The sequence below is a fragment of the Artibeus jamaicensis genome, unplaced genomic scaffold, assembly GCF_021234435.1.
Source record: "Artibeus jamaicensis isolate MK-2021 breed Jamaican fruit bat unplaced genomic scaffold, CSHL_Jam_final scaffold_833, whole genome shotgun sequence".
In the NCBI taxonomy this organism is placed as follows: Eukaryota; Metazoa; Chordata; class Mammalia; order Chiroptera; family Phyllostomidae; genus Artibeus; species Artibeus jamaicensis.
In genome coordinates this window covers 723555-748466 of record NW_026522056.1, presented here as the reverse complement: position 1 = coordinate 748466, position 24912 = coordinate 723555, and the positions used below count along the sequence as shown (strand labels likewise).

The 24912-nt window shown below is 43.1% G+C and overlaps 1 protein-coding gene across 2 annotated transcripts in view; it reads left to right on the top strand.

Annotated features, from left to right (window-relative positions):
- The first annotated feature begins 3613 nt into the window (after window positions 1-3613).
- Window positions 3614-24912, top strand: part of CARS2 (cysteinyl-tRNA synthetase 2, mitochondrial) — a 47363-nt gene continuing 26064 nt past the window's right edge. Inside the window, exons 1-7 of one of the 2 annotated variants that reach the window (XM_053659889.1) lie at window positions 3614-3945; window positions 4290-4340; window positions 11218-11335; window positions 19274-19345; window positions 19470-19575; window positions 22134-22217; window positions 23170-23299. In XM_053659889.1, the coding sequence (XP_053515864.1) occupies window positions 3734-3945; window positions 4290-4340; window positions 11218-11335; window positions 19274-19345; window positions 19470-19575; window positions 22134-22217; window positions 23170-23299 (773 nt within the window). In that variant the 5' untranslated portion in view covers window positions 3614-3733. The remainder of the gene's footprint in view (window positions 3946-4289; window positions 4341-11217; window positions 11336-19273; window positions 19346-19469; window positions 19576-22133; window positions 22218-23169; window positions 23300-24912) is intronic. The other variant, XM_037137677.2, reaches the window with a different exon arrangement.

Genomic DNA, 24912 nt, shown 5'->3' with positions numbered 1-24912 from the left:
CCCCACAACCTTGGGATGTCTGTTAACTCCGTGCCAGGGCAATGCTCTGTTTCCTTCCCTTTACTAATTCAGAGTGTTTCACTCTTAACTCCGGGTCTGCTCTATTGCCATATAGGGCACACCATGTAGACAAAATGATTACATTGCAGTTCTAACGGACACAGTTCTGGTATTGAGATTCGGGGTGTTTGCGACCAAACAATGTGACAAGACCTTTTGGGAATTTTAAATTGCTGTATGTAACCCAGTTATATTTCGGGCCAATCCAATTTTTATAAAAACATTATTATCCGCAGTGGTGATCTTCTCAGCAATCCGCAGGGCATCTTGTGATACAGATATCACTGCAACAACTGAGACTAAATGGAGCTATTTTCACATTCGAAATGGATTGTTCACATAGGAACGTTACGACAGTGACAAACGACGAATAATATTTACTCTTTGATGTAAATGGGTTTGTTCTTCGCTCTTACTTAACACTCCTCATCCAACCCACATCAGGAGGATGTTCACTTTGATATTTGGGAAAATGACTGATATTTTACTTCTAGATTCACGTCTTCCAGACTTGGCCCCGTTAAAAAGCACATCATAAGAAAAGTTTCATTTCATACAACAAAGTTTATTGGCCACTGGTCAGCACAAAGGACTAATATGATGACATTATGTGGAATTAGAGATGTTACATGGTATAAAGAGCACAAAGTTGAATAAGAAAAACTATACATAAGAGCATGTTTTAAAGTACAATAGCAAGAAAAAGGTAGGTTCTTTTTTCAATGCTTGATTCGTTGGCTCTTGAATGAGTAGTGTTTGTCTGAATTTAAAGGTTAGAAATCATGTACCCCATCCAACCTTGAGCTGGAGTTTGGATGAGGTTATCTTTTCTAAAAATCACCATGCTATCTGAATAATGATTCCTCTCATGTTTCATGGACTTTACAGCCACTTAACATACAAAGACTTATTTATTCAACAAGAAATATTTAATGAGTGCCTACCAAGTTCTAGCTACTGTTCTAGGCCCTGGGGACACAGTGGAGAATAGAGAATAGGAGCTTACATTGTACAAGATATTTAATTTACCCCTTGGGTAAGAAGTAGAAAATATTTTATTATTAGCTAAAGTTACTAAAATATACACCAATGACTTCACAGTTTTCTGGACAAGGTTAGAAGACCAATAGCTAAAACAATGAACTGTGATTATGTATTTGAAATATATCACTAAGGGAAAATGCTTAATTTTGAAGATATATTGAAGAATTTTGTTTCAGTTTTGCTGTTTGGAGTATGCTGCAAAAATAGATATTAAATCTTTTTTCCTAAAGTTATATTTCCAGATTAACTAAAGACACTCAGACCTAAGGGATTAAAAGATAAGAGATGAATATACTATTATTTATGTTTTGAGGTGGTTAAATAATCAACACTTTCATTTCAAACTTGAAATGCCCTATAATGCCCTTATCTCTTCTAATCTGGATTTACAAGATTTTGCCTAAAAAAGAAAACAATACCGAGAATCACATTTTTTATTGTTGTTGTTGTCATTAAGGACTAAGAAATGGCATTCACCATGTTTTGGAATCATTGACTTCAATATGCTTTGTGTTCTGAACTAGATTAGGAGGGGTAACTTCAGATTAATAACATTCTCTTTTTTTGGTATATAGTCTTCTTGGTCATTTTTACTTTACCTTAATATTCAACCTGCAAAAGGAATCATATTTTTAACAATCATTAAATAATGAGTTCTATTTATCATTGCTTTGATGATTCCCAAAAGACTTAAGAAAAGGTAGAATTGCTGCAAGACAAGGGATGAACACATTACATGACCGGTTTTCTGATGACAGAAGATACCGTTGCTAATTTAAACATCATTATTTCTTTGGCCATTTCAAACACTGCACCTATCCAGATTCATGTGCAGGATTTGGTCTTTAATGTTATTAAATGTTTTCAAAATTTCTAGCTTTTTCCTTGAATTCTGTTAAGTTCTCAGATTGCAATCAGGCCTTTTGTCCATTTTCTTATTTCATTGGCACACCTAATAATTGGATTAGAGCCTCCTCTATCAGATATTTTTCCACCCAAATTTCCTCCCACCTGCATGCACAACAGGTGGATTTCATCAGATATTAATTCAGCAACTCTTCTGAATTTAGTGCTGAGTACAGTGTGAGATAAAAAAAACTTTACAATCTAAAGTACTCAGGGAGCAAAATATGCACATACAAACAAGAGACAAATACAAAATAACATCAAGATAAGTATGAAGGCAGTGAAGAACTTTTGAGTAGTCAGGGAGCACTGCTAAGCATTGGTGTTGACATCTCTAATTCTCAACAACGGTGTAACATTTTAGTTCATGCATATTACATAGTTTATATTAGACTACAGTTCAGCTTCAAACAGAATTGCAGAGTTGGACTCCACAGATCTCAAAAAAAAAAAAATTAAGTGTTCTAGGAACATACTAGTTTGTCTCTACTTAATCATTTGCCTTTCAAAAAACTAAGAAAACAACCCCCAAAAAGATCAGAGGAATGAATCTCTGTGCTCTTTTCAGGTTGGCAAAAGCAAAGATTTGTTTTGAAACATTGTTTTGCAAGATATTAGGGACATTCTTGTCGAGATATCTTGAAGCTAACTTCGCATAAACCCGCTTTTAGAAAATCCTACTGAACCCTGACTGGTGTGGCTCAGCGGATTGAGCGCCGGCCTGCAAACAGAAAGGTCAATTCCGTTCGATTCAGGTCAGGGCACACGTTTAGGTTGCTGGCCAGGTCTCTGGCTGGGGGTGTCCGAGAGGCAAACGACAGATGCTTCGCTGCTCCCTACCTCCCTCCTTACCCTCTCTCTAAAAATAAAAGCCCCACTGAAACCGCAATTCAGAATGTTTTTAACTTTAAAATGAATTCCAAGCAGACAGACATTTCCTACCACGTGTACTTAATGAATGGGTGCTTTCCTACCTTTGGTCTTTTCTCCGCAGAGTGTGTGTTGGGATGCAAACATACTTTGGGTGTGTGCCTTTACTGAGGTACAAACCTGCTTCGGGAGCGCGCGTGGAGTCTTCGGCTGGTCCCCGCAGAAAGAACTCCGGCTCGCAGAGACGTCCCCTGTCCCGGCGGGAATTCATTTGTGGGCACCCATCCTACCTGAGATGATGTGAGGGTGGCCCTCCTTCGAGCGGGAGAGAGTGGTACCCCTTCCTGCCGCCCGGGGATCCGACTCTGTCCCCCGCCGGTACCCCTTCCCGACTCAGACTCCGACCCTTCCCCTCCCCCCGAAGGACCCCCCCCCCCCCCGAAGGACCCCCCCCCCCCCATTCTCGAAGGACACCAACAGGCCTGACGGAGGCGGAGCCGCCGCTTCCCTACTGCTGTTCCGGGGTGGGCGTGGCTGGACCAAGTCCACTTCCAGGATGGGCGCGGCTGTACCGGGTCCTTTTTCTGGGTGGGGGAGCGGGAGTGAGATAGGTCCTAATTCCGGGGTGGCGGTGGCCCTAACTGGCGTCATTCAGGGTGGGCGGGGCCTGGCCGGGTAGCTTTCGGCGTGGATGGGGCTGTGCTGATCGTCTTCCGGGGGTGGGCGGAGCCTACGGTGAGCGATAGCTCCCAGGGTCTGTGGCGCTGGGCCGGGCTGGGCCTATTAGAGGTGGGCGTGGCGAACTTCCCAGGCTGCCGGAGTTCCCCAGTTTCTCCAGGCTCGCGGGCCTGTCATGCTGCGGGTATTCCGGACTCGTCTGGCCACTCCGCTTCTCCGGGCCTCGCTGGGCCTGGGGCCGGGGCTGTGGCCAGGGCGGGCGGTGTCGGGGGCACGCAGGCAGGACTGGCTGCAGCCTGCAGGCCACGATACGGGCGTCAAGGTGTACAACAGCCTCACCCAGAGGAAGGACTCCTTAATCGTGGGCAGCGCGGACGCCGCCTCCTGGTAGCTCCCGGGGATTGTGCTGGGGGAAGTAGGGCGGGAAGGATTGTGGACTGAGCGTTTTGTGTGGAAAGTGGGGTTGGGCTCTCGGGTGGAAATCACTTAGTAAGTAATAAAATACATGGGAAGGACCACTGAAGACGCTGGTATAGTCCCAGTGAATTGACAAGGTTTTAATATGAATTTAGCGAGTCAAGTAATAGATTCCTGGCTGTACATTCCCCAGAAGTGGTTACTTTAAAAAAAAAAAAAAAAACAAAGACAAGGTTATATGATAATCTTATCCTAGAAAGTGGTGTCTTTTTTGCAAACCAGTTTCACATGATGGATTTTAACTTCGTTCCTAGGTATAGCTGTGGCCCAACTGTCTATGATCATGCACACCTTGGCCATGCTTGGTGAGTGTCCTGAATTAGAATTTTTTCCTCTCTCAAGTGGCTACTTAAATATACTGAATAATTACTGTGTTCCAGGTATTGTGGGAAGCATACATGTTATGGTTTCATTTGGTTCTTGTAACAGTTCTGAACCCTTAACCAATTTCACAGGTTAGGCAACTCAGGAGGCAGCAAACAAGGAGCACTAAAAATGACCCATTTTGAAATTACATTAGATGTTTCTTGATATGTTCAGTGAGAGGAGACCTTCCCAGGGACCCTAAAATCATCAGCTGGTTAGTTGTCCCAATTTTCCCCCCTTTTCCCCCCTCCATTCAGCAACATCCCACTCCCTCAGGCAATCCCCACACCTTTGTTCATGTCCACAGATCATGCATTTAAGTTCTTTGGCTGTAGTAGGCATCCTGTAGGGTTCAGAGGTCCAGCCTCTCCTCTCACCCAAGCTGGGTACTTGAGGTGCATCCTCTGCATGGACGAAGCACACCCTCCTCTTGTAGTTGAGCCTTGATTGCTCTTGGCAGGTCAATGGAAAGGATTTACCCACACCAGTCAGCTACAAGGACTGGCTTTGGCCACTGACTACCAACCTTCACCCTCTATGGAAGATCACCTGTGCAGTGGCAAGGTGGTGGTGCTCCAGCATGGTCTGTAGCTATCCAGTGAGTGTGTTTGTCCTTGGGTTTCCTGGGTGGTGCAGGCCAAGGTCAGCCCCCACTTGTATTCCTCCCAGGGCCACCCTGCATGAACTATAAAGCAATATGAGATAGCTGCTACTTGGGCTGGGCTTGGAGGTTCCCAGGCAAAGCCAAGCTGTGAATCTAGACTGGATGCTTCTAGTGTTGGGCCTGGAGCCACTTAGCCAAAGGTGCAGGGTTTGGGCCTCATTGAGGCTGGCTGTTGCTGTTTGAGAGAATTTGGGAAGTTGTGAAACATGAGCCAAAGACCCAACATTCATATGGAAAAGCTACTGTTAACAGCTTGGGTAGGCATATAAGTTGGGTGGGATGGAGCCTCAGGGTATCTCCAGGGCAGGACGAACACTGTTAGCTAGGCTGATGGAGTCTCAGATTTGGCACCTGTCTGCCTGCTTTGTGGTTCTGTGGTGGGAAGGTTCAGAAGAGGGACAGTGGCCTCTCTGCAACTTTTTGTCAGGGAGAAAGCTCTCACCTTGATGCCAGACACTTCAGGTCCTCCCTGTATGCCCCTGGTGCTTTTCAAATTGCTACCCTCGTGCTGGAGCTCAGAGTGATTGGGTCTAAGTCTGTGCCTGTGTTCTTTAAGAGGAACTTCTTGGGGCTCTAGAACTTTCTTCCACTGACTCAATCCCCACTGGTTTTTGCAGCCAGAAGTTGTGGGGACTTATCTTCCTGGCACTACAACTCTGGGCTGGGGGGCCTGGTGTTGGGCTGGGACTCCTCACCCCTGAGATATCCCTCCCAAATTTTTATCCACCACAGGTGGATGTGGAACCAGCCCATTCTGCATCTCTGCCTTTTCACCTGCCTGGATGAATGTGGTTTCTTTAATTCTGTAGCTGTCAGACTTCCATTCAACTTGATTTCTGATAGTTCTGAATGACGGTTCTTCCATAGTTTAGTTGTAGTTTCCATTTGGTAGTGTGAGGAGGTGAGCTGGGTTTACTTATGCCACCATCTTGACTGGAAGTCCTCCAGGAATTCCCATCAATTTGAATCGTCACAGTTTTTATGAGATTGCTGCTTAACACAGTAACTGAAATATGATGTATAGTGAGGGGTCAACAGTTATTGAGAACAAGTAACCTTCCAGGGGGTCACTCATGTAGGAAGTATTGGAGCTGTTTAGGACTGGGTATATATATGACTTCTGTGCTTGCTCTCTCACTTATCAAAATTGCTACTTCCCCTAATGTGTTGTATGTTCCCTTGTACATCATTTAACTTGTTAGATCAAGACTAAAAGTAAAGGTTACATTTATTTAGTACACATTTAAAAAAAATAGTATATCACCCGGCACAATCTGAACTTTTCTGTGTTTTAACAAAATAAATGGTCTAGGAATCACTTTTTTCTTCACTTTGGGCTAATTTACTGTTAATTATAAAAAAGCATACTTTTACCTCTTTATTTAAATATAAAATATGTTAGGGAAATATTAAAAACAATAATCTCCCAACTGGAAAAAATCTCTCCTCAATGGCAGAAGAGAAAGAAAGTAATTTTTTAAAAAAGATTTTTAAAATCTTCTTATTTTTAGAAGAGAGGAGTATTTTTAAAGTAAGTAAGTATTTTTAAAATAAGTAAGTATTTTTAAAATACTTACTTATTTATAGAGAGAGGAGAAGGGAGGGAGAAAGAGAGGGAAACATCAACATGTGCTTGCCTCTCACACACCTCCTGCTGGGGACCTGGCTGCAACCCAGGCATCTGCCCTGACTGGGAATCAAACCAGTGACCCTTTGGTTCACAGGCTGGCACTCAATCCACTGAACCACAACAGCCAGGACAGAAAACAATTTTATTATCGAGTAAGTATGAAATCAGAATGGGATGCACATTATAGGTAACCTGCTAAAATGATTGCAAAGGCAGAAAGAAGTCGTTCTCTTCTACAGAGGTCGGTGGATACCACTCGCCAGTTTGGGCAGGGTGTGCAGTGTGCGGTCTGGTGAGAAGTTAGGCCCATTTCCTCCCACTGGGAGACAGAGCATTATTGTCCTTGATGGCTTCTTTGTAAAGAGATGGCTTCCAGGTCCTTGAAACTTTCCTGAGTTGTGAACTGACAGAGACTTATTTAGTCATTAGAAATGACTGAGGAAATCATTCTGCAAGGCAGGGGGAGTAGGGAAAATCTCTTCTCTTACATTCATCCAGAGAATCAAGCCTCTAAGTTGATGATTTGTATTTGCCCTTACAAATACAGAAACAAGTTAAAATCTTACATGTAGAGCTGAATGTTCCTGGCTCTTAGATGGAGAAACAGAATGTTACCAACACCCAAGCCTCCTCTATGCCCCCCTTCATCTCTGCTTTCCCCAATCCCCAACTCAAGGATAACCACTATGGAAGCTTTGCTGGTGAGAGAGAACTCATTCGTCAAGAGAAGTCATTTAATTCAAGATGCTCCTTCAAGGTAGAAAACCTAAATACTACAAGATTTCTAAAAGGTTGGGAGATCTCGAGGGCAGGGATGGTCAGGAGTGGCTCCCCTACTCTTAAGATGATGTTCAGAGTCCTAAGGACAGCCCCGTGGTTCTACAGCTCTGTCCCTATTTACTCACCAGGTTCATGTCACTCCAGTTTCATCCCCAGGTAGCCACACCAGCCTCTATTTTAAAACATGTACATATACTTAATAGGCACAGATAGCACTTGCCATGTGCCAGGCACTGTGCTAGATGGTTTACAAACACCAGCCAATATAATTCTAATAACACCAGGTGGCAATGCTATTATTATTACTTTTAACTTTATTAAGTTTATTGAGGTGATGTTGATTGATAAAATTACACAAGTATCAGGTGTACAGATGCATTGTGCATCGTGTGTTCACTCAGTCAAGTCTTCTTCTGCCGCCATGTATTGACCTGCTTTGCCCTTTTCTACATCCGCCCCCACCCCCGCACGTACGCACGGCCTTCCCTCTACCACCTACCCTACTGTTGTCTGTGTCTGTGGGTTATTTTTTGTTTGTCTTGTTTGTTCATTTGTTGCTTTTAGTTTTACATCCCATATATGAGTGAAATCATATGGTTCTTGACTTTCCATCTGACTTATTTCACTTACATGATATTTTCAGGATCCGCCCATGTTGTCACAAATGGCCATATTTCATCTTATCTGATGGCTGAGTAGTATTCCATTGCAAACATGTATGTAGCACATCTTCTTTATCTAATTATCTATCAAAGGAGATTTCAGTTGTTGGTCGTTACCGTGTTCTGGTTACTGTGGGTGCTACTGCAGTGACTATAAGGATACATGTACCTTTATGAATAAATGTTTTCAAATTTTTTGGATAGATACTCAGAAGAGAGATTGCTGGATCATATGGTAATGCTATTCTCAATTTTTTAAAAAAGATTTTATGTATTTATTTTTAGAGAGCGGAAGGGAGGAAGAATGAGAGGGAGAGAACCATCAATGTGTGATTGCCTTTCACATGCCCCCTCCTGGGGACCTGGCCTGTAGCCAAGCATATGTCCTGATTGGGAATCGAACCAGTGACCCTTTGGTTCACATGCCAACACTCAATCCACTGACCCACACCAGCCAGGGCTATTCTTAATTTTTTTTTAATTTTAAAGATTTTATTCATTTATTTTTAGAGGGGAAAGGAAGGAGAGAGGGGGAGAAATATCGCTTTTTAAAAGATTTTATTTATTTTTAGGCAGAGGGGACAGGAAGGAGAAAGAGAGGGTGAGAAGCATCAATGCGTGGTTGCCTTTTGTGCACCACCTACTGGGGACCCAGCCTGCAACTCAGGCGTGTGCCCTGACTGGGGATCGAACCAGCAACTCTTCAGTTTCCAGGCTGACACTCAGTCCACTGAGACATACCACACAGGACTCTATAATTTTTTTAGGAACTTCCGTGCTGTTTTTCAAAGTGGCTGTACCAATTTACATTCTTGCTAGTGATGTGTATGAGGGTTCCTTTTTCGCCACAACCTCTCCAACACTTATTGTTACTTGTTAATAATAGGTATTCTAACAGATGTGTAATGGCATCTCATCGTGTTTCTTTTTTAATTTATTTATTTTAATTGCTGTTCAAGTACAGTTTTCTGTTCATTGTGATTTTGATTTGTACTTCCTTAATAGCTAGTGAAGTTGAGCATCTTTTCATATACTTGTTGGCCATTTACATGTTTTTTGGGGAGAAGTGTCCAGGTCCTCTGCCCACTTTTTAATTGGATTGGTTGCTTTTTTGTTGTTGAATTGTATGAGTTCTTCATATGTATTTTGGATATTAACCACTTATTAGAGATGTTGTTTTCAAATGTCATCTCCCATTTGGTTGGTTACCTTTTTGTGGATAATGGTTTTATTTGCTTTCCAGAACTTTTTAGTTTGACAGAGTTCCATTCATTTATTTTTGCTTTTACTTTCCTTGCCTTTGGGATTAAATTCATAAAATTTCCTCTAAGTTAAAGGACCATAAGTTTGGTCCCAATGTTTTCTTCTATGTATTTTATTATTTCAGGTCTTATATTTAGCTCTTTGTTTCATTTTGAGTTAATTTTTGTGTGAAGAGTCTTTCTTTTTCCGTTGTATGTTTTTGGCTGCTTCATCAGAAATTATTTCCTCACCTACATGTAGATTTATTTCTGGGCTCTCAATTCTGTTCCACTGGTCTTTGTGTCTGTTCTTAGTGGCAGTGCTATTATTATTTCCAAATTCCAAATGGGGATACTGCAATGCAGAGGGCTAACAGAAGCAGCCTCAGGTCTCATGAGGGGAATTAGTGAACCAGGCAGATGGGTTGAGTTTGCGTTCTCTGCCCTCTGCCGTGCAGCCCCCCGTGGCTCCCGTGGAGTGGCCCTTGGGAGGAGCTCTGAGTTCCCATTCTCAGCCCCTCTGCAGTGTCTCGGGGCCTTGCAGGCCTTGAGCTCCTCTGGGCCAAGCATGTGACTTCACTTTTATTTTCACTCTTTTATGTCAGCTATTTTCAACCTTTTTCATCTCATGCCACACATAAGCTAGTTACTAAAATTGTGCGTCACACCAAAAAAAAATTTTTTTCTGCCAATCTGACCAGAAAAATCAGTGTAATTTTGATTCATTCACACCAGATGGCTATTGTTGTGTTGGCTGTTGTCATTTTTTAAATTTGACAATCTAAGGGAAAAGTGGTCAGCGCCCCTGACTAAACAGTCAGGTATTGCAGGTTTTAAATATTGTTGTGATACATTGGTTGAAAGTCACTGTTTTAGATAATTGTTAACTTTTTCTCTTAAATCTTATGTCTTGTAGAGTCATTTCTTTCTCAAAGTGAATGAAGGTAGTAATAGGTCATGCTTGTTGGAATTTGTGCTGCATTAAGACCTACACATAGTTGAATTTTGCCCAATTTACAATATAATAAGCAACCCAAGGCTTCAAACGGTTGAATGTCTTAGCAAGAGTTTTGGGGACAGTTTTGGCACTAGAATGGAGGGCTTTGGACTCCGCTACGTTTGGGGCGAGTGTAGGGGGTTTAAGGGATACAGTTACGGGGCTCATTGTTGAGGGAAAGTGACTTTGAACTCAAATTTAGAGGGGCCACGTGGACACAGAGTTGAACATTATATTAAATTTTAACTTTGCTTTTATGGGAAACCGGCTTCTTGAGATTTTGAATGGATCTTAATGGATTTTGAAAGATCAGTGTTACAAGTTTGAGTTTCCCCAGTATAGTCTACCAATAAGCTCGTGTTTTAATTTTCTGTAATATGTGCACATTTCTTAGTAATCTTATACAGGTTTAATAGGATTGTGTTTGTTTTGGTTTGTAAGTATTTGTTATTTACTTTTCTTTTGTCATAGTATAACATTATAGTTATTGGAAAGCATGAACAATGGTAAGTGCTCTCAGTATTTTAACTACCTAGTGAGATTATATTATGAATAAAGTTTTATACAATTAAATAGATGTAAACTCACTTAAACATCAGCTCTTAAATTAAAAATGCTAACATGTATCCTGAAATTGAGGCAGTACCTGTGTCAATTTCTTGTGAGAACCAGTGGGGACCAGTCAGTAAAGTCTTTTCTTTTTTCCAGCTGCACTTGAACTATCGATTATATCCCATGCATGAAGTTAGGCAGCAGCATGTTGAAATCTGGTGCACTCACTTTTAAGTATCACCATGATGACTCAGTGTATTAAAAGCATCCTAACATTTTTTTTCTTTTAGTTCATATGTTAGATTTGATATAATTCGAAGGATCCTAACTACAGTTTTTGGATGCAATATCATCATGGTGATGGGAATTACAGATGTGGATGATAAGATCATTAAAAGGGCCAATGAAGTAAGTATTGAAGATCATATCGATTGATAGCTTGATGGATGAGTGTTCGGACCTCTGAGTGACAGTTTTTCTCATCTGTCATTCACAAGTACTTTTCCCAACTTACTGTCCATGCATGTCCCAATGAGTGTACTATGATAGGTAATCGGAGGGATCTTTTTGTCCGGTAAAGGAAGTTCAGGTTCATTTGATTTTTGTCCCTGAAGTCTGTAATGAATTGCCTCATTCTGTGGGGGCCTCCTGACTTGTCAGCTCCCAAAGTACAGAGGGAAGTCAAAAGGGCACTTCTGGGCTAGGGAAATTTCCCTCACATGAGGTTTAATGTCATCACTTGTTAAGTGAACAGCGCACTTCTCTTGTATCTCATGCGACAGTTAAGGTAAGTTTTTGGTGGGGAATTCTGATGAGGGATTAAATGAACAGTTATATGGATAGTTATACTTTTAAAAGTCTACTCTCAGAGTTTCACCTCTTCTGCTTTTTATAATTGGCAATTTTAACAATGATCTCTAAATAGCTATAAATAGTCGTTAAATTATCTAATTTACTAGAAAAAACTACATTGAGTTCTTCATATTACTGTAACTTTACAAAATGTATGTACCTATATAGTTTTTTTAAAAAACCAGTTTATGCTTTTGATTGTTTTACAATTTGTTTTTTATAGTAACTGTACCTGAGAGTTTGTTCATGTCTTTAAATATTCTTGAACATTTTAAAATAGCCTTATAGCATTCCATCACAGGGACATATCGTAATTTACCAGCTTTGTTTTTTGGACTCTTAGCTTATTTTTGTATCCTGCTATTTTCTCTCAAATTTATTTTGTAGAAAACATGTTTTCCTATTTTCTACTGACTTGCCTTTTCAAAAACTAGATAGCATTCCACCATGAGTGGCTATTTAGCAGTTTCCCTCCATCTCCCATCATCAGATATTTGTGTTGTTTCTAGCTGTCAAAAATGGTGCTGCAATGAGTGTCTTTTTGTTTCCGTAAATATACTTTCCAAGTGGAACCATTAGGTTCAAGATTGAGCAGTTTGTTTGATAAGTTCTGTCACTCTCCCTGAGACTGTATCATTTTAGAGAGGTGCGGTTTCCCATTTCTATTTCGTTTGGGTGGTTTACTTGTTCTATGGTGTTCTTTGCAGCACACTCAACTGCCATTTCCAGAAATGAGTACACATTGGACATCTGGGGTCAGACTTGTGCCTGGCTTTGGCAAAGAGAAGTAAGGAAGGCAGTTCCTGTTCTTTTGGAGCTTGTGTCCAGTGAGGCAGAAGGACCTACAGAGAGCAGGACCTCTCCCACTCTGAGGGTGACATCGTTTATTTTATAAGTCCTGATGTAGGGATGCGAAGAAGATCACCCAGCTATCCTGGAATTCAGAAATGACTTCCTTGAGGAGGGTAGCCCACACAGGATATTAAGCATTAGGAAGGGATCGACACATGAAGAGCAAGGATAATAAGGACATTCTAGGTGGAGGGAAAGGCATGAAGAAAGATAGGGCAGGGGCACGAAGGAGTGTGTTCTGTCTGGGAACCAATCAAGCCATTGTTTGGGGGACATTTGGGGGGCCTGCAGGTGATGCTGGAGAGTTAGGGGCGCATCCTGGGCTTAAATGGTGTGTTGAGGACTTGGATGTCCTTCTGGAGGCTCTCAGCATATTCTCGCACAGGATCTGTTTGGTCCACTGGAAGGGGTTCCCTCTGGGGGTGGGGAGGACAGGGCTGGAGAGGGGAGGGGTCATTGGGAGCCATGCACAGAGAGAGGTCATGTCTCAGAGAGCAGACTGTGAGAGGAGAGCAAGTGTGGGTTTGAGGTACCTAAAGAAATTCAAACCAACCTGGATGTAAAATTCAGAAGTTCAATGAGCTCAGGGCTATGGTGTAATAAAAATATGTATTTGGTCTTTGTCCGTGGTTCCTGGCACAGAGTTCTTAATGCTATGGAATTTCTGGAGTAATGGAGGTCTTCTGTAGGTTAATGAGATGACTGGTGTCTGGGGCCCCTGGATGGTTTCAGGGTGGGGGCTGGTACCAGAAAGTCCACGCCATGAGTAGAGGTGGCAACTTTCACTCCTACCCTCATTCCTCTACCCCCACCTCCTGGGGGGGGAGAGTGAGTGGCCTGAGATGGAGTTGATCTTCAAGGGCCAATGATTTAATCAACTCTCCCAAGTAACAAAGTCTCCATAAAACCCCAGAGGACAGGGCTTTGGGAGCTTCAGAGCTGGTGAACACAGGGAGGTGCTGGGTTGGGGGTGGGGTTGGCATGCCCTGAGAGGGTGTGGGAGCCTTGCCCCTTCCCTATACCTCACCCTATGCATCTTGTCCATCTGGCTATCGTGAGTTGTGTCCTTTATAGTAAACTGATGGTAGTGAGTGCTTTCCTGTGTTGTGTGACTCATTCTATCAACCCCCTCAAGTTTTAGTCATTGGGTGGCTTGGGGACCACTATTCGCAGCTGGTGTCTGAAGCAGGGGCAGTCTTTTGGGACTGATCCTTTAATTGGTGGGGTCTGTGCTAACTCCAGAAATTGTTTTTATGAGAGCATTAAATTGCATCACACCCCGCTAGATTCGGGGAACTAGAGAAGTGGTGCCGTTGGAAAAGACACCAAATCTTTGGTGTCAGAAAGAAGGCATTGCAGGGCTAGAAGTGAAGTCTGGGCAGTGCTAGCATTTTGGGTCTGTCACCCCATCCCTGGTTCTTTATAACAGTTTGGTTTAAGCCTTCGTCAACATCCAGTTCTGTCTCTACCCCATGTCCAAATCCCACACCTGTGTTTTGTGTCCCTGGGGACACGTGTCTACCTTGGTTCAGCCACTTAATGCCCTGGAGGTGAGGTTGTGACATATTAACATGGCACAGGGGTGAGTGAAGGACTGGTCTGGAAGGGAAGCTGGCAGTGGGAAGCAAGCAAGAGAGCCTGCTCTGTGTCTTCCATAGCTGACCTCACAGAGGCACAGATGTTGACCTGAAAGTTGTGGGAGCGCGGCTGGTGGGAAGCTGAAGACTGGTGAGGCTCTGGAAGGGGCCCTGTGGGAAAGAACGTGGGTGGTGGGAGACAGGAACTGGGGGGATGTGCTGGGAGGGGACAAGCAGGACTGTAGGTTGCCCCCAGAGTGGTGAAGGGCCAGGAGTTCGGGGAGGGGCAGATTTCAGGAAAGTGGGGGCAGCAGGGAGCAGTAAATGTAGCAAGAATGATGAGCTATTTAGAGGATTTCACAGATACCAGCAGGAGGCATTGATTGTTATTTTAAAATTTTTTCTGTAGCCCTGGCTGAGAAGAAATCTCTAAGAGAGGAAATCTCTGAGAGATAGCCTTGGCTGGTGTGGCTCAGTGGATTGAGCACCAGCCTGCCAACCAAAGGGTCATTGATTCAATTCCCAGTCAGGGCACATACCTGTGTTTCAGACCAGGTCCTCAGTAGGGGGTGCGTGAGAGGCAACCACACACTGATGTTTCTCTTTCTCCCTCCCCCTCTCAAAAAAATTATAAATAAATAAATAAAATCTTTTTCAAAAGCTTTTATAATAGTCAGAATATGAAAATTTGGTAAAATTGGTTTAAAGATCCTAAATATAAAGAGTGCTTAATTTTTGACACCTGAAAATTTTCGTATTTATTACATGGCAAGATGCTAATATGGCATTGAATAGGTTTTTTTGTTCTCAAAATAGTATCTTTAAGATGGTAAACCATGTATCTGAAATCACATAGCTATGAAAACACCTGTTTGTTTTTTAGTATCTAGCAAACAGGCCATTCTTCTTATCTAATGCAAGCTGTTTTACTGATGGTGATATCCTTCATACCATCTGCTCCAACGCTTGCTTTTAAAATATTTTAAATTATGATACTACACTTTTCCTAATCACTCCCTTGACTTTAGTTTTGGGCCCAGTTTTATTGTTTGCCAAGAATTAAAACTGCTAGAGGATTTTGGGGATAAGAATTAAGACACATGGTGTATTTGCACAGTCACATTTTGTATTAAGAAAAATCTTAATAAACATGTCAAAGTGGTTCGAGCCAAAGTTATTCTTTTTGTGCTTCAAAACTCTGGCCTACATTGCCCTTCTTTCCCAGAGGTGGGCTGGACACTCCATCTGAGAGCTGAGGGTCCGTCCAGCCAGGGAGAGAGCTGACCTGGAATGATGTCTGATGACAAGGGACCCCTGGACAATGATCTGGATGAACAAGCATGAGGACTCCATTGCAGCACCTACGTCCTCCTGTAGTTTTCCTGGAAAGTGAAAGAGAACAGCTGTGATCAGTTGCTTAACAATAAAGTTTAAAAGTTTTACTTTTAGAATATGGTTCTCTCTCCCCCAAGGCCAGCAATAGATGGTATCCCTTGTCTAATTCATTGTCACCCAGGAACATTTCTGAACCCTGTCCTCCACGGTTGTGCCGTGTGAGCTAGAGAAGCCACATGTGTTACTTGTTCAGGCAATGTTGTACTTGACAAGTCACTTAACAGAGTGTGTGTGTGTGTGTGTGTGTGTGTCTGTGTTATCCCCCTTGTTTTAGAACTAGACAAATTGATTGTAAAGTTCAGATGGGATAGCAAGATGTAAGAATAACCAGAAAAAACCTGTAAAAGAAGAGTATTGAAAAGGGAGTGGTCCTAGCAAATATTAAAACGTATTTTGAAAGCTATAGACAATTTTTTGTTTTCACATATTCTTTCCTTTTTCGGGGGACAGCTTTATTGAGGTAGAATGGACCTACAATCAATTGCATGCAGTGCACAGGAGGCCTGCAGCATGCTAACACTTCCACACCTGTGAGCACATCTCAGTGTTGAGACGGTGACCATCTCCATCTGTCACCCCTGACAGTTTTCTCTGTCCCTTGCAGTCCCTCCCTCCGGCCCTCCCTGCCGCACTGTCTCTGAGTGTTCGCCGATCTGCTCTCTGTCTCTGTGAAGATTGTGAAATTAAATGTTCTTGTACAGATAGATACAGGAATAGACAGATAATAGAACACACTAGAAAGTCCAGAAATAGATAAATAATGGAGATTTGTTTTATAATAAAGATGATATTTCAAATCAGGGGAACAGATGAATTATTCAGTAAAAAGTATTGACAGACAGTTGGGTAGCCATCTGGGGAAAAAATAAACTGAAGTTGGACATATGCCTCACAACCAAACTCAAAGCAGATCAGAGATTTAATGTAAAAGAAATGAAACCACAAATTACTAAAAGAACCTCAGGGCACTTTTATAGCCTGTATTGGAGAAGGCTTTCCTAAGTTTGTTTTTAAACCCAAAAGCCATTTGTGGGAAAAGGCTGAGAAATAGAAAAGATTGCTAAATATTAAAATAACATTTTCTACATGCCATAAAATAACCATAAACTTTAGAGATTGAAAAAAACTGAAATTCACATCAGAGATAAAAGGTTACTTTCTTTTATCTAAAACTACTTTCTACAAATCAATAAGAAAAGAACTACAATTCAGTAGAAACATGGGTGGGTGTGGGTAATTACAAATCATTTAGTACAAATAGTTTGTAAACATGTGAGATGTTCAAGCTCACTCAAAATAAGAAAAGTACAATTTCAATAAAATTACAATGAGAAAGCATTTTTTTAGCCTTCATGTTGATAAACTCTTGAGGTCTGCTGTCACCGTGCAGGTTAGGGCGTAGGTAACGGACACCTGTGTGCATTGCAGGCCAGGTTCAGGTTGGCGCACCTTCTGCAGAAGGCAGTTGGCAGTAGTTAGCAAACACCTTCTGTGGTTTTAGATCTAGGTCTGTAGTTCATGGATTTGCCCCTGTGGGAAGTGATGTGTGTGTGGTCGTGCATGTCTCAGTAAGAGACAGGAGAGTAATTGAAGAGGACTTGTGAGTAAATAGTTCGTGAAATGTCTGGGCTGGAGTCTTTGAAAGGGATGTGGTGGTTCCTTGTGCTCCGTGTGGACAGGGCTGGAACATTGTTGCTAGAGAGGGAAGCCAGGGGTAGGCCAAGTGTGGAAGGTGCTACATTTCAAGAAGAAAATGCAAATATGTGTATGACCATGGTCTTGCTCCTGAGACAACTGGTAACAGTGTTTGCCTTCTGGGAGGGAGGCCAGTCCTGGGCTGACCATTAGGTCCGAAACTGCACAGTATTTGAAGCTTCTGAAGTGAAAAATAACACTGAATGCTGCAAAGCTGCACCACAGGAATAGGACTAATATGTGCCGATCACCAGCTATATCTGGGTGCATGCTAGGTGTTTTATTTCTTTAATAGTGATACTAATGTGGTTTTTTCCCTATTCACAGCATTGACTTTCTCTTTGCACACTGAATCCTCATAGCAATCTAAGGATCATTAGGTGGGATTATCTTCATGTTGCCAAGAAAGCCTAAGGCACAGAGGTTTAGGGTTGCCCAAGACCACACAGCAAAAAGACACTGCGGCAGCAGCACCTTGTTCACCAGATTTCTTTCTTCAGTAAATGTTCATTGGCCACGGTTTCTAGGATGATTGCTACTTCAGGGCCCTGAGCTAGGAAGGTGGTGGTTTCAAGGTGTTGTTTCACTTGAGAAAGTTTCTAATATTTTGGAGCAGAAATTTCTTCGTCATAACATGGTAGCTGTATTTCTCAAGGTTGGGGAGGAGCAGGGAAGAGGAGGACCCAGCACGGAGCAGGTGCTGCAGATGCTGGTTGAGTTCCAGTGGCTCACAGGTCGCTGCGCAGGCTCAACAACTAGGAAGTTGGGCTTAGCCTGATAACTTCACAGTGTGTCGTGCTTCTGTCCTGGGAGTGTGTTGCCACTGGAAAGGAAGGAATACTTTTGTAGGCCTAGTTTTGGTGCCAGCCCCTCTAGATCTGGGGCAGCGGGCATGTGCCCCCATATCTGCTGTGTTCAGAATTGGGTATCTGTATGTGGCAGGGTATTGCCTATTCCCCAGAGCCCAGCCGTGGCCCTGTGGGATTCAACACCCATCACAATCGCTGTATTCATGTGCTGTATGGCTTTTCAGTATCTCTTAGAGATTTCCTCCCTTGTGTGTGTTTGACTTTTTTACTTTTGCCTCCCGAGGAGTAAGTTACAGAATAGAAACTCAAGTTTCTGGTTATTACATACAATAGATTGATCTGGCCTGCCCCTATTCTAGAAAAACAGGTTTGTTTGAAAACCACTTTTAAAAATTTATTGATTTTATAGAGAGAGGAAGTGAAAGAGAAACATCAATTTGTTGTTCTACTTATTTATGCATTCATTGTTTGGTTCCTGTATGTGCTCTGACTGGGGATCAAACCTGCAACTAGGCATATTAGGATGATGCTCTAACCAACCAAGCTATCTGGTCAGGGTTAAAACAGAGGCTTTTTATATGTTTTAGTTTTTGTTTTGAGTTATATAATGGAAATCATGACATTGTTTATTTCTTTTTTCTCTTTAACCAGAAAACAGGGTCAACAAAACTTATTGACTAGTAGCTAGTCTACCAGTAGTTAAGGTACTAGAACAAGTTGGCTACCTAAAATTAAATGCCCTTTGTGTGTGTACTGGGGTGCTCCAGGCATCTTGTTTTAAAATTTCAATCTTTATTGTGTTTTTTTCATTACCATTTAGTCCCCTTGTACTCCCCTTCTTGCCAGCAATCACCACACTGTTGTCCATGTCCATGAGTTTTTTTTCCTTTTTGCTCAGTCCCTCCGCCCCTAAGCTCCCCCCACCCCACCCTCTAGCTGTCATCCTGTTCTCCATCTATGAGTCTGTCCCCATTTTCCTCATTGGTTCAGTTTGTTTATTAGAGTCCACTAAACGCCCTTTTTTGTGAGCAGTCATGCCAAACTGAGGCCAAGCCACAACGAGGCCACGTGAACCAGCCCTCCCACGCGGGAGCCAGTGGTGCCTCCGTGTGGTTCTGTTGTGACTACTCCAGATTTCCTAATAGGCTCACCTAATCTTTTTGCAGATGAAGATATCACCTGCTTCTCTGGCCAATCTTTATGAAGAAGATTTTAAACAAGATATGGCAGCCTTGAAGGTAAAGTAGGGTGTTGTTGATTCTTCTTACCATGAAGAAAAGAAGCTCGAACAATGGAAGCCAGTCTTGGCTGAGTTACCCTTTGAACTTTGGAGACAGTCATCTCTCTTGTTCTTTCTTTCAGGTTCTTCCACCCACAGTGTACTTGAGGGTCACTGAAAACATTCCTCAGATCATTTCTTTCATTGAAGGAATAATTGCTAACGGACATGCCTATTCAACAGCAGAAGGTGGGGGTTATTTTATAAATGCTGGTTGTTGGGTAATACTGATAGGACTCTGAAAAACTGGACACGCATTTATGAGTTGTTCGAATATGCCAAATTTTTACTGTCTCTTTGAATGTAATTCCTACAGTGAAAATGTTGTGAGGTTTCTCTGCGGTTATCGTGTTTGCAAAAAACAGCTGCATCAATTTCTTTAAAAAATATTCCCCACAGTCACAGAAAGAGATGACTATCGAGAGGGCTAGACAAGGCACATGGGGCATAACCCTAACAGTGGCTGGCTCTACAGGGTAGGTGTGGGGGTGTTCTTTGGGTCTTCTTTCAACTCTGTGTACAGTTTTTCATACCTAAAGCTGAGGACAACGGCAGTGCCTCTGAAGGCCCACTCTTGTCGAAGCCGGGCCGGCTGTTTTCCATGCACCAGTGAAAGACAGCTGTGGGCGTCCTGACACTGGAGGCACTGGACGCTTCCACCGCGATCCCTGAATAAAAGACATCGCCCTTATCCGACCTGAGACAGCGGACGGTTCCCCAACAGCATCTTCACACTTACCCTGTCGTTTCCCGCCTTCCCATGTCTTGACTCAATTCAGGTCACCCACTGCATGTGACTGTGTCCCTTTCAGCTCCCAAGACAGTCCCCACTTTGTCCCTGTCATTGTGGACTTGCTGCAGAGGCTGACGGGCCAGTTGTCTTCTGGACTGGCTTGATCACTTCCTGCTGGTAGCACTAGGCTGGTTTAGGGGCTGCTGCCTCTTACTTGGTGGCCTCAGGGAGAGACTGGCATCCTGGCGTTTTGCTGCCTCAGTGACGAGGCATGGTTTTCAGCTGAACCTCCTGCTTTCCAGTCACTCGTCCCAGATCTAAATCCTGGCCGTCCCACAAACCCTGACCAAAGCCTTCTCTCCCAGGAAGTTTTCTTTACTGCCTGTAGCTGAAAGTGAACTTCACACTCTCAGCTTTGAGATCTGAACAGCATAGGATGGATAACAGCCTCAGCTTGCTGTTAACATGTTTATATTTTCTCAGTTCCTGGACCAGAAAAACCTTTGCTCTTAGCAAATAACCAGTTAGAGTACCTAACCCAGGGTTGGGAGTGTTCAGGTTCTACAATGCTTGCTGCAAGGGAGTAACGAGGTACAAAGCATGAAAATGGAGACGATATATGGGGATTGTTAGAGTGTAAGCACCTGTCTTTCATGGTCCTACCTTGAGAACATAGGATACACGTGAGCAGCCCCCGGTCCCTGGAAACGTATGTTGCCTTTCTCAGTAGTCCATGCTTACGGAAGGGCTTGCAATCTGTTACTTTCTCATATTTGCTATATTTAGATTTTGTTTCTAAGAAAAACTTGTTTTAAAGGGCTTAGGTGACTGAACTGGAATTGGCTCCAGAAATACAGGAATTGTTTTCCTGCTGTCATGTAACTTGAAATAAGACACAGAACCCAGGTAAACTGATTCATGTTCATGAGCTTAGAGATTCTCATCCACACATGCTTTAGGAATTGATGCTGTTTATGACTGTGCTTTAGTGGAAATTTTTCATAATGATAAATATAATTAAAGTAAATTTAATTTTACTGAAACTCTATTAATTTGGACTTTGTGACAGTTTCACAAAACTTGGTTGTAATTTGATCTTTGGATATTTGTGGAGAAACCGTTTGTTCAGCAAATTGACACCAAAGTGATATGTTTCCCCCTAAACAAAGGTATATGGGGAAACTCTTCCATTAAAGGCAGCAGTTTCTTTCTCTTTTAAAGCATTTTCAAGTGTTGTTTACGTTCTAACTTATCCCAGAGTACTTCTCCCATTTTCAGTAGTTTGTCACAGCTTGTAATAAGCCCTGAGTGCAGAGGAAGGACTCCGAGGGGATGAGGCAGAACTGGGTCACCTGGGGTCTCTGTGTCCAAGCAGCCGCTGCAGCTCCGGGCCGACTGTCTTCCTGCCAGAGCTCCAGCCATGACACCACCTCCCCTGTGCCGCCTCTTTATACTTTATAGTTGGAAGTGGCAAGGGCTGGCTGCTGCTGGCTCTGTGGTGACCTCGCGGTGAAGGTCATCGTGCACCCTCAGTCTAAAAACGTGGACCATAGACATTTTAGTGAAAGAACAGCCACAGGAATGCTTGAGTGTGGAGATGTTTGTAACCCAAGTTAAAAGGAGTCTTGGAGGGTGTCCAGTTAGGAAAGGGTTTCTTTGTTGATTGGTGTGTAATGTGAAGCCCAGAGCTGAAGGCAGGCCAATGATAACACCCACTTTTCCTTTTTCTGGTTAAAAAAAATTGTCTCAACATTTGACACAGAACTTGCCCTTGTGTTGTCACCTCTACATCCGGATATCTGTGTTGTGTCCAACTGCACGCTTTTAAAACAGAGTGCTGCTAGTGTTACTTTTGATTTTAAAATAGAGTAAAGGGTGACAAATGAAGGCCAGATGTTGTATTTGATGTTTAAATTCTAATTCCTTTTCGCTATTAAGCTTATATATAAGCTTATATATATGCTGATATTTAAGACTGAGAAATGATGAACTCATAATTACCTTTATAAAACAGGCAATGTCTACTTTGATCTGCAGTCACGAGGAGACAAGTACGGCAAGCTCGTCGGTGTGGTTCCTGGTCCCGTTGCAGAGCCAGGTGGGTCCACCTTCGCCCTCCCGTCTCGGGTTCTGCGGGGCTGAGGCACAGTCTCAGCTTCTGCTTTCCCAGTGCTCAGCTGAGACCCCCACTCTCTCAGGGGCGGAGATGGTGCCAGACAGTTGATCACAGCTGTGTTTTACCTGTAATTACGCTTTTTCAAATAGAGAAAACTTGTACAGTATAAGGTCACATGGCATGCGACACGTCTCCTCCCCACTTCCGCCTGGTTCTCTAGCTCTTCTCCCTAGAGACAGCGCATCGCCCATCCTCACGGCTCCTTTCGGAGATGTGAACCATGCATTTAAGGTTTCTTCATGTCTTTTCAAGGCTTGATAGCTCATTTCTTTTTGGCACCGAACACTATTGCATTATCTGATATATCACACTTCATCCATTCACTGACTGAAGATCTTGGTTGCTTCCAAGTTTTGGAATTTAAAGAGAGTCCAATACTGGCTCATTGTATGACCTTCAACAATAACCTAACCTTTCTCGTTTGAGTCTCTTTACTCTTTGAAAGTGATTGATATTCTGATAATTTTCCTTTTTGGCCTCAATTTTTTCTTTAGAAAAGTTACTCAAACTCAGTTACTGATAAATGCAGCTTTCTCCCAAGACAGACTAAGGAAGTATGGAAGTGCTCAGTTCAGTACAGTGCTCAGAAAGAAGCATCCCCATGCGTTTATTTGAAATCTCAACTCAGTCATTCAACTTACTGAAACTGGCCTCGCTGCTGGTAGACCCCATACTATTGGCCTATTTTAGGTACAAGTATTTAGCAGTCCTTCTAGACATCATGTGGGGCAAGAAAAAACATACGAGTGAGAAATGTGAGGTTATTTACAAGAAGGAACAGAATCTTTGGGCAGTGCTTCAGTTGTGTGGGATTTGGGTTTGGTTTGTCCACTCTAGGTTCTCCCCTCTTTGATCAACCATTTGTTATTGGCAGGTGATTCTGACAAGCGGCACCCTAGCGACTTTGCGCTGTGGAAGGCAGCTAAACCCCAGGAGGTGTTTTGGGCCTCTCCTTGGGGAAGCGGAAGGCCCGGCTGGCATATTGAATGTTCGACCATCTCTAGGTAAGATTTTCCTGGATTCTTCCTGTGTTCGTGATGTGAAAGCTCCAGCAATGCCCGACTTGGTCAGCAGAGGGTGCAGGTGGGGCAAGTTTAGTCTGCACCCGTGCAGACAAAGTGCAGGTAGTTTGGGAAGAAAGATTAGTGCTCATTTGGGACTGGCTATAAGAAAGGAAACCAGCCCTGGCCAGTGGCTCGGTTAGTGGGAGTGTCATCCTGTACCCCTGAGGGTTGTTGGGTTTGACTCCCAATCAGGGCACTAGCCTGGGTAACAGGTTCAATCCCTGGTCAGGGCATGAATGGGGTTGGCTGTTCAGTGGTTCTCTCTCCCTCTACCTTCCTCTCTCTGTAAAATCAGTAAACTTTTAAAAGGGTGGGTGGACAAAACATGACATCTTTATCTTTCCATTAACACTTGTGCTTTTTAGTAAGAAAGCCTACTCTATGGATTAGTTTTTGATTTCCCCTCATTTCGCTGAGGGTTTAGGGTGGGGTGAACCCTCCCTTCTCTCTCGTAAGATTCAAGTCTCGCTCTAGTTGTCTGCACTCGCTCTTTGCCTCGCTTTTCATTGCCTCTATTACCCCTCTGTTGTTTGCTTCTTGTTACCATCTACATGTGACCTGCTACTGCCTAGCTGTCAACCCAGGTATCCGCACTGACCCTGATCTCCCGAAGTCACCAGTGACCAGGTCAATGACAGGCAGCCTGATGCCCCTGCTTTCTCCTTGGTCTCTGAAATAACTCTCTTCTGGTTGTGGCATCTGTGCTGGGGCCTTGTCCACTTTCTGCTTGATCTCCTCTGCAGACGCCCCTTTGGCACTCTCCATAGGTCTGCCCATGGCCAGATGCCTCTGTGTGTGTGTGTGTGTGTGTGTGTGAGACAGAAGGCAGCGTACTGCACGTTCTGTCCTGTTCTGTCTCTCTTTACGTAGTGATCTCTCCTGGAATTCCTTTGTGTCAGTTTGCTGAGCTCGTCATCACTTGTCTCCCGGCTCCATAGTGCTGCATTGTGTGGCTTAACCATTGCTCATTAGCTAGTACCCTAAGGAGGAGCATTTAGGTGTTCCCAGTATTTTGCTCTTACAAATACCTTGTGTATGTATTTCCTGTTTGTGAGGGTAAGGGTTTGGGTTTTTTTAAAAGATTTTATTTATTTATTTTTAGAGAGAGGGAAAGGGAGCGAGAAAGAGAGGGACAGAAACGCCAATGTGCCCTGAGGGACCAAACTAGTGATCTTTTGGTTGGCAGGACAATGCTCAACCCACAGAGCCACACCAGTCCAGGAAGATAAGGGATTTTTAAGTATCGGATTGACTCATAGATGTGGGGGTTATTTTTTAGATTTTATTTATTTATTTTTAGAGAGAGGGGAAGGGAGGCAGAAAGGGAGAGAAGCATCAGTGTACAAGAGGCACATTGATTGGTTGCGTCTTGTGTGCCCCCTACTGGGGACCTGGCTGGCAACTCAGGCATGTGGCATCGCTGGGAATTGAACCAGTGGTCTTTTAGTTTGCAGGCTGACACTTGGTCCACTGAGCCACACCAGCCAAGTATTAACCATAGATTTTGATATAGTTCATATGTTTCAGTTTATTGTAGATATTTATTATAATAT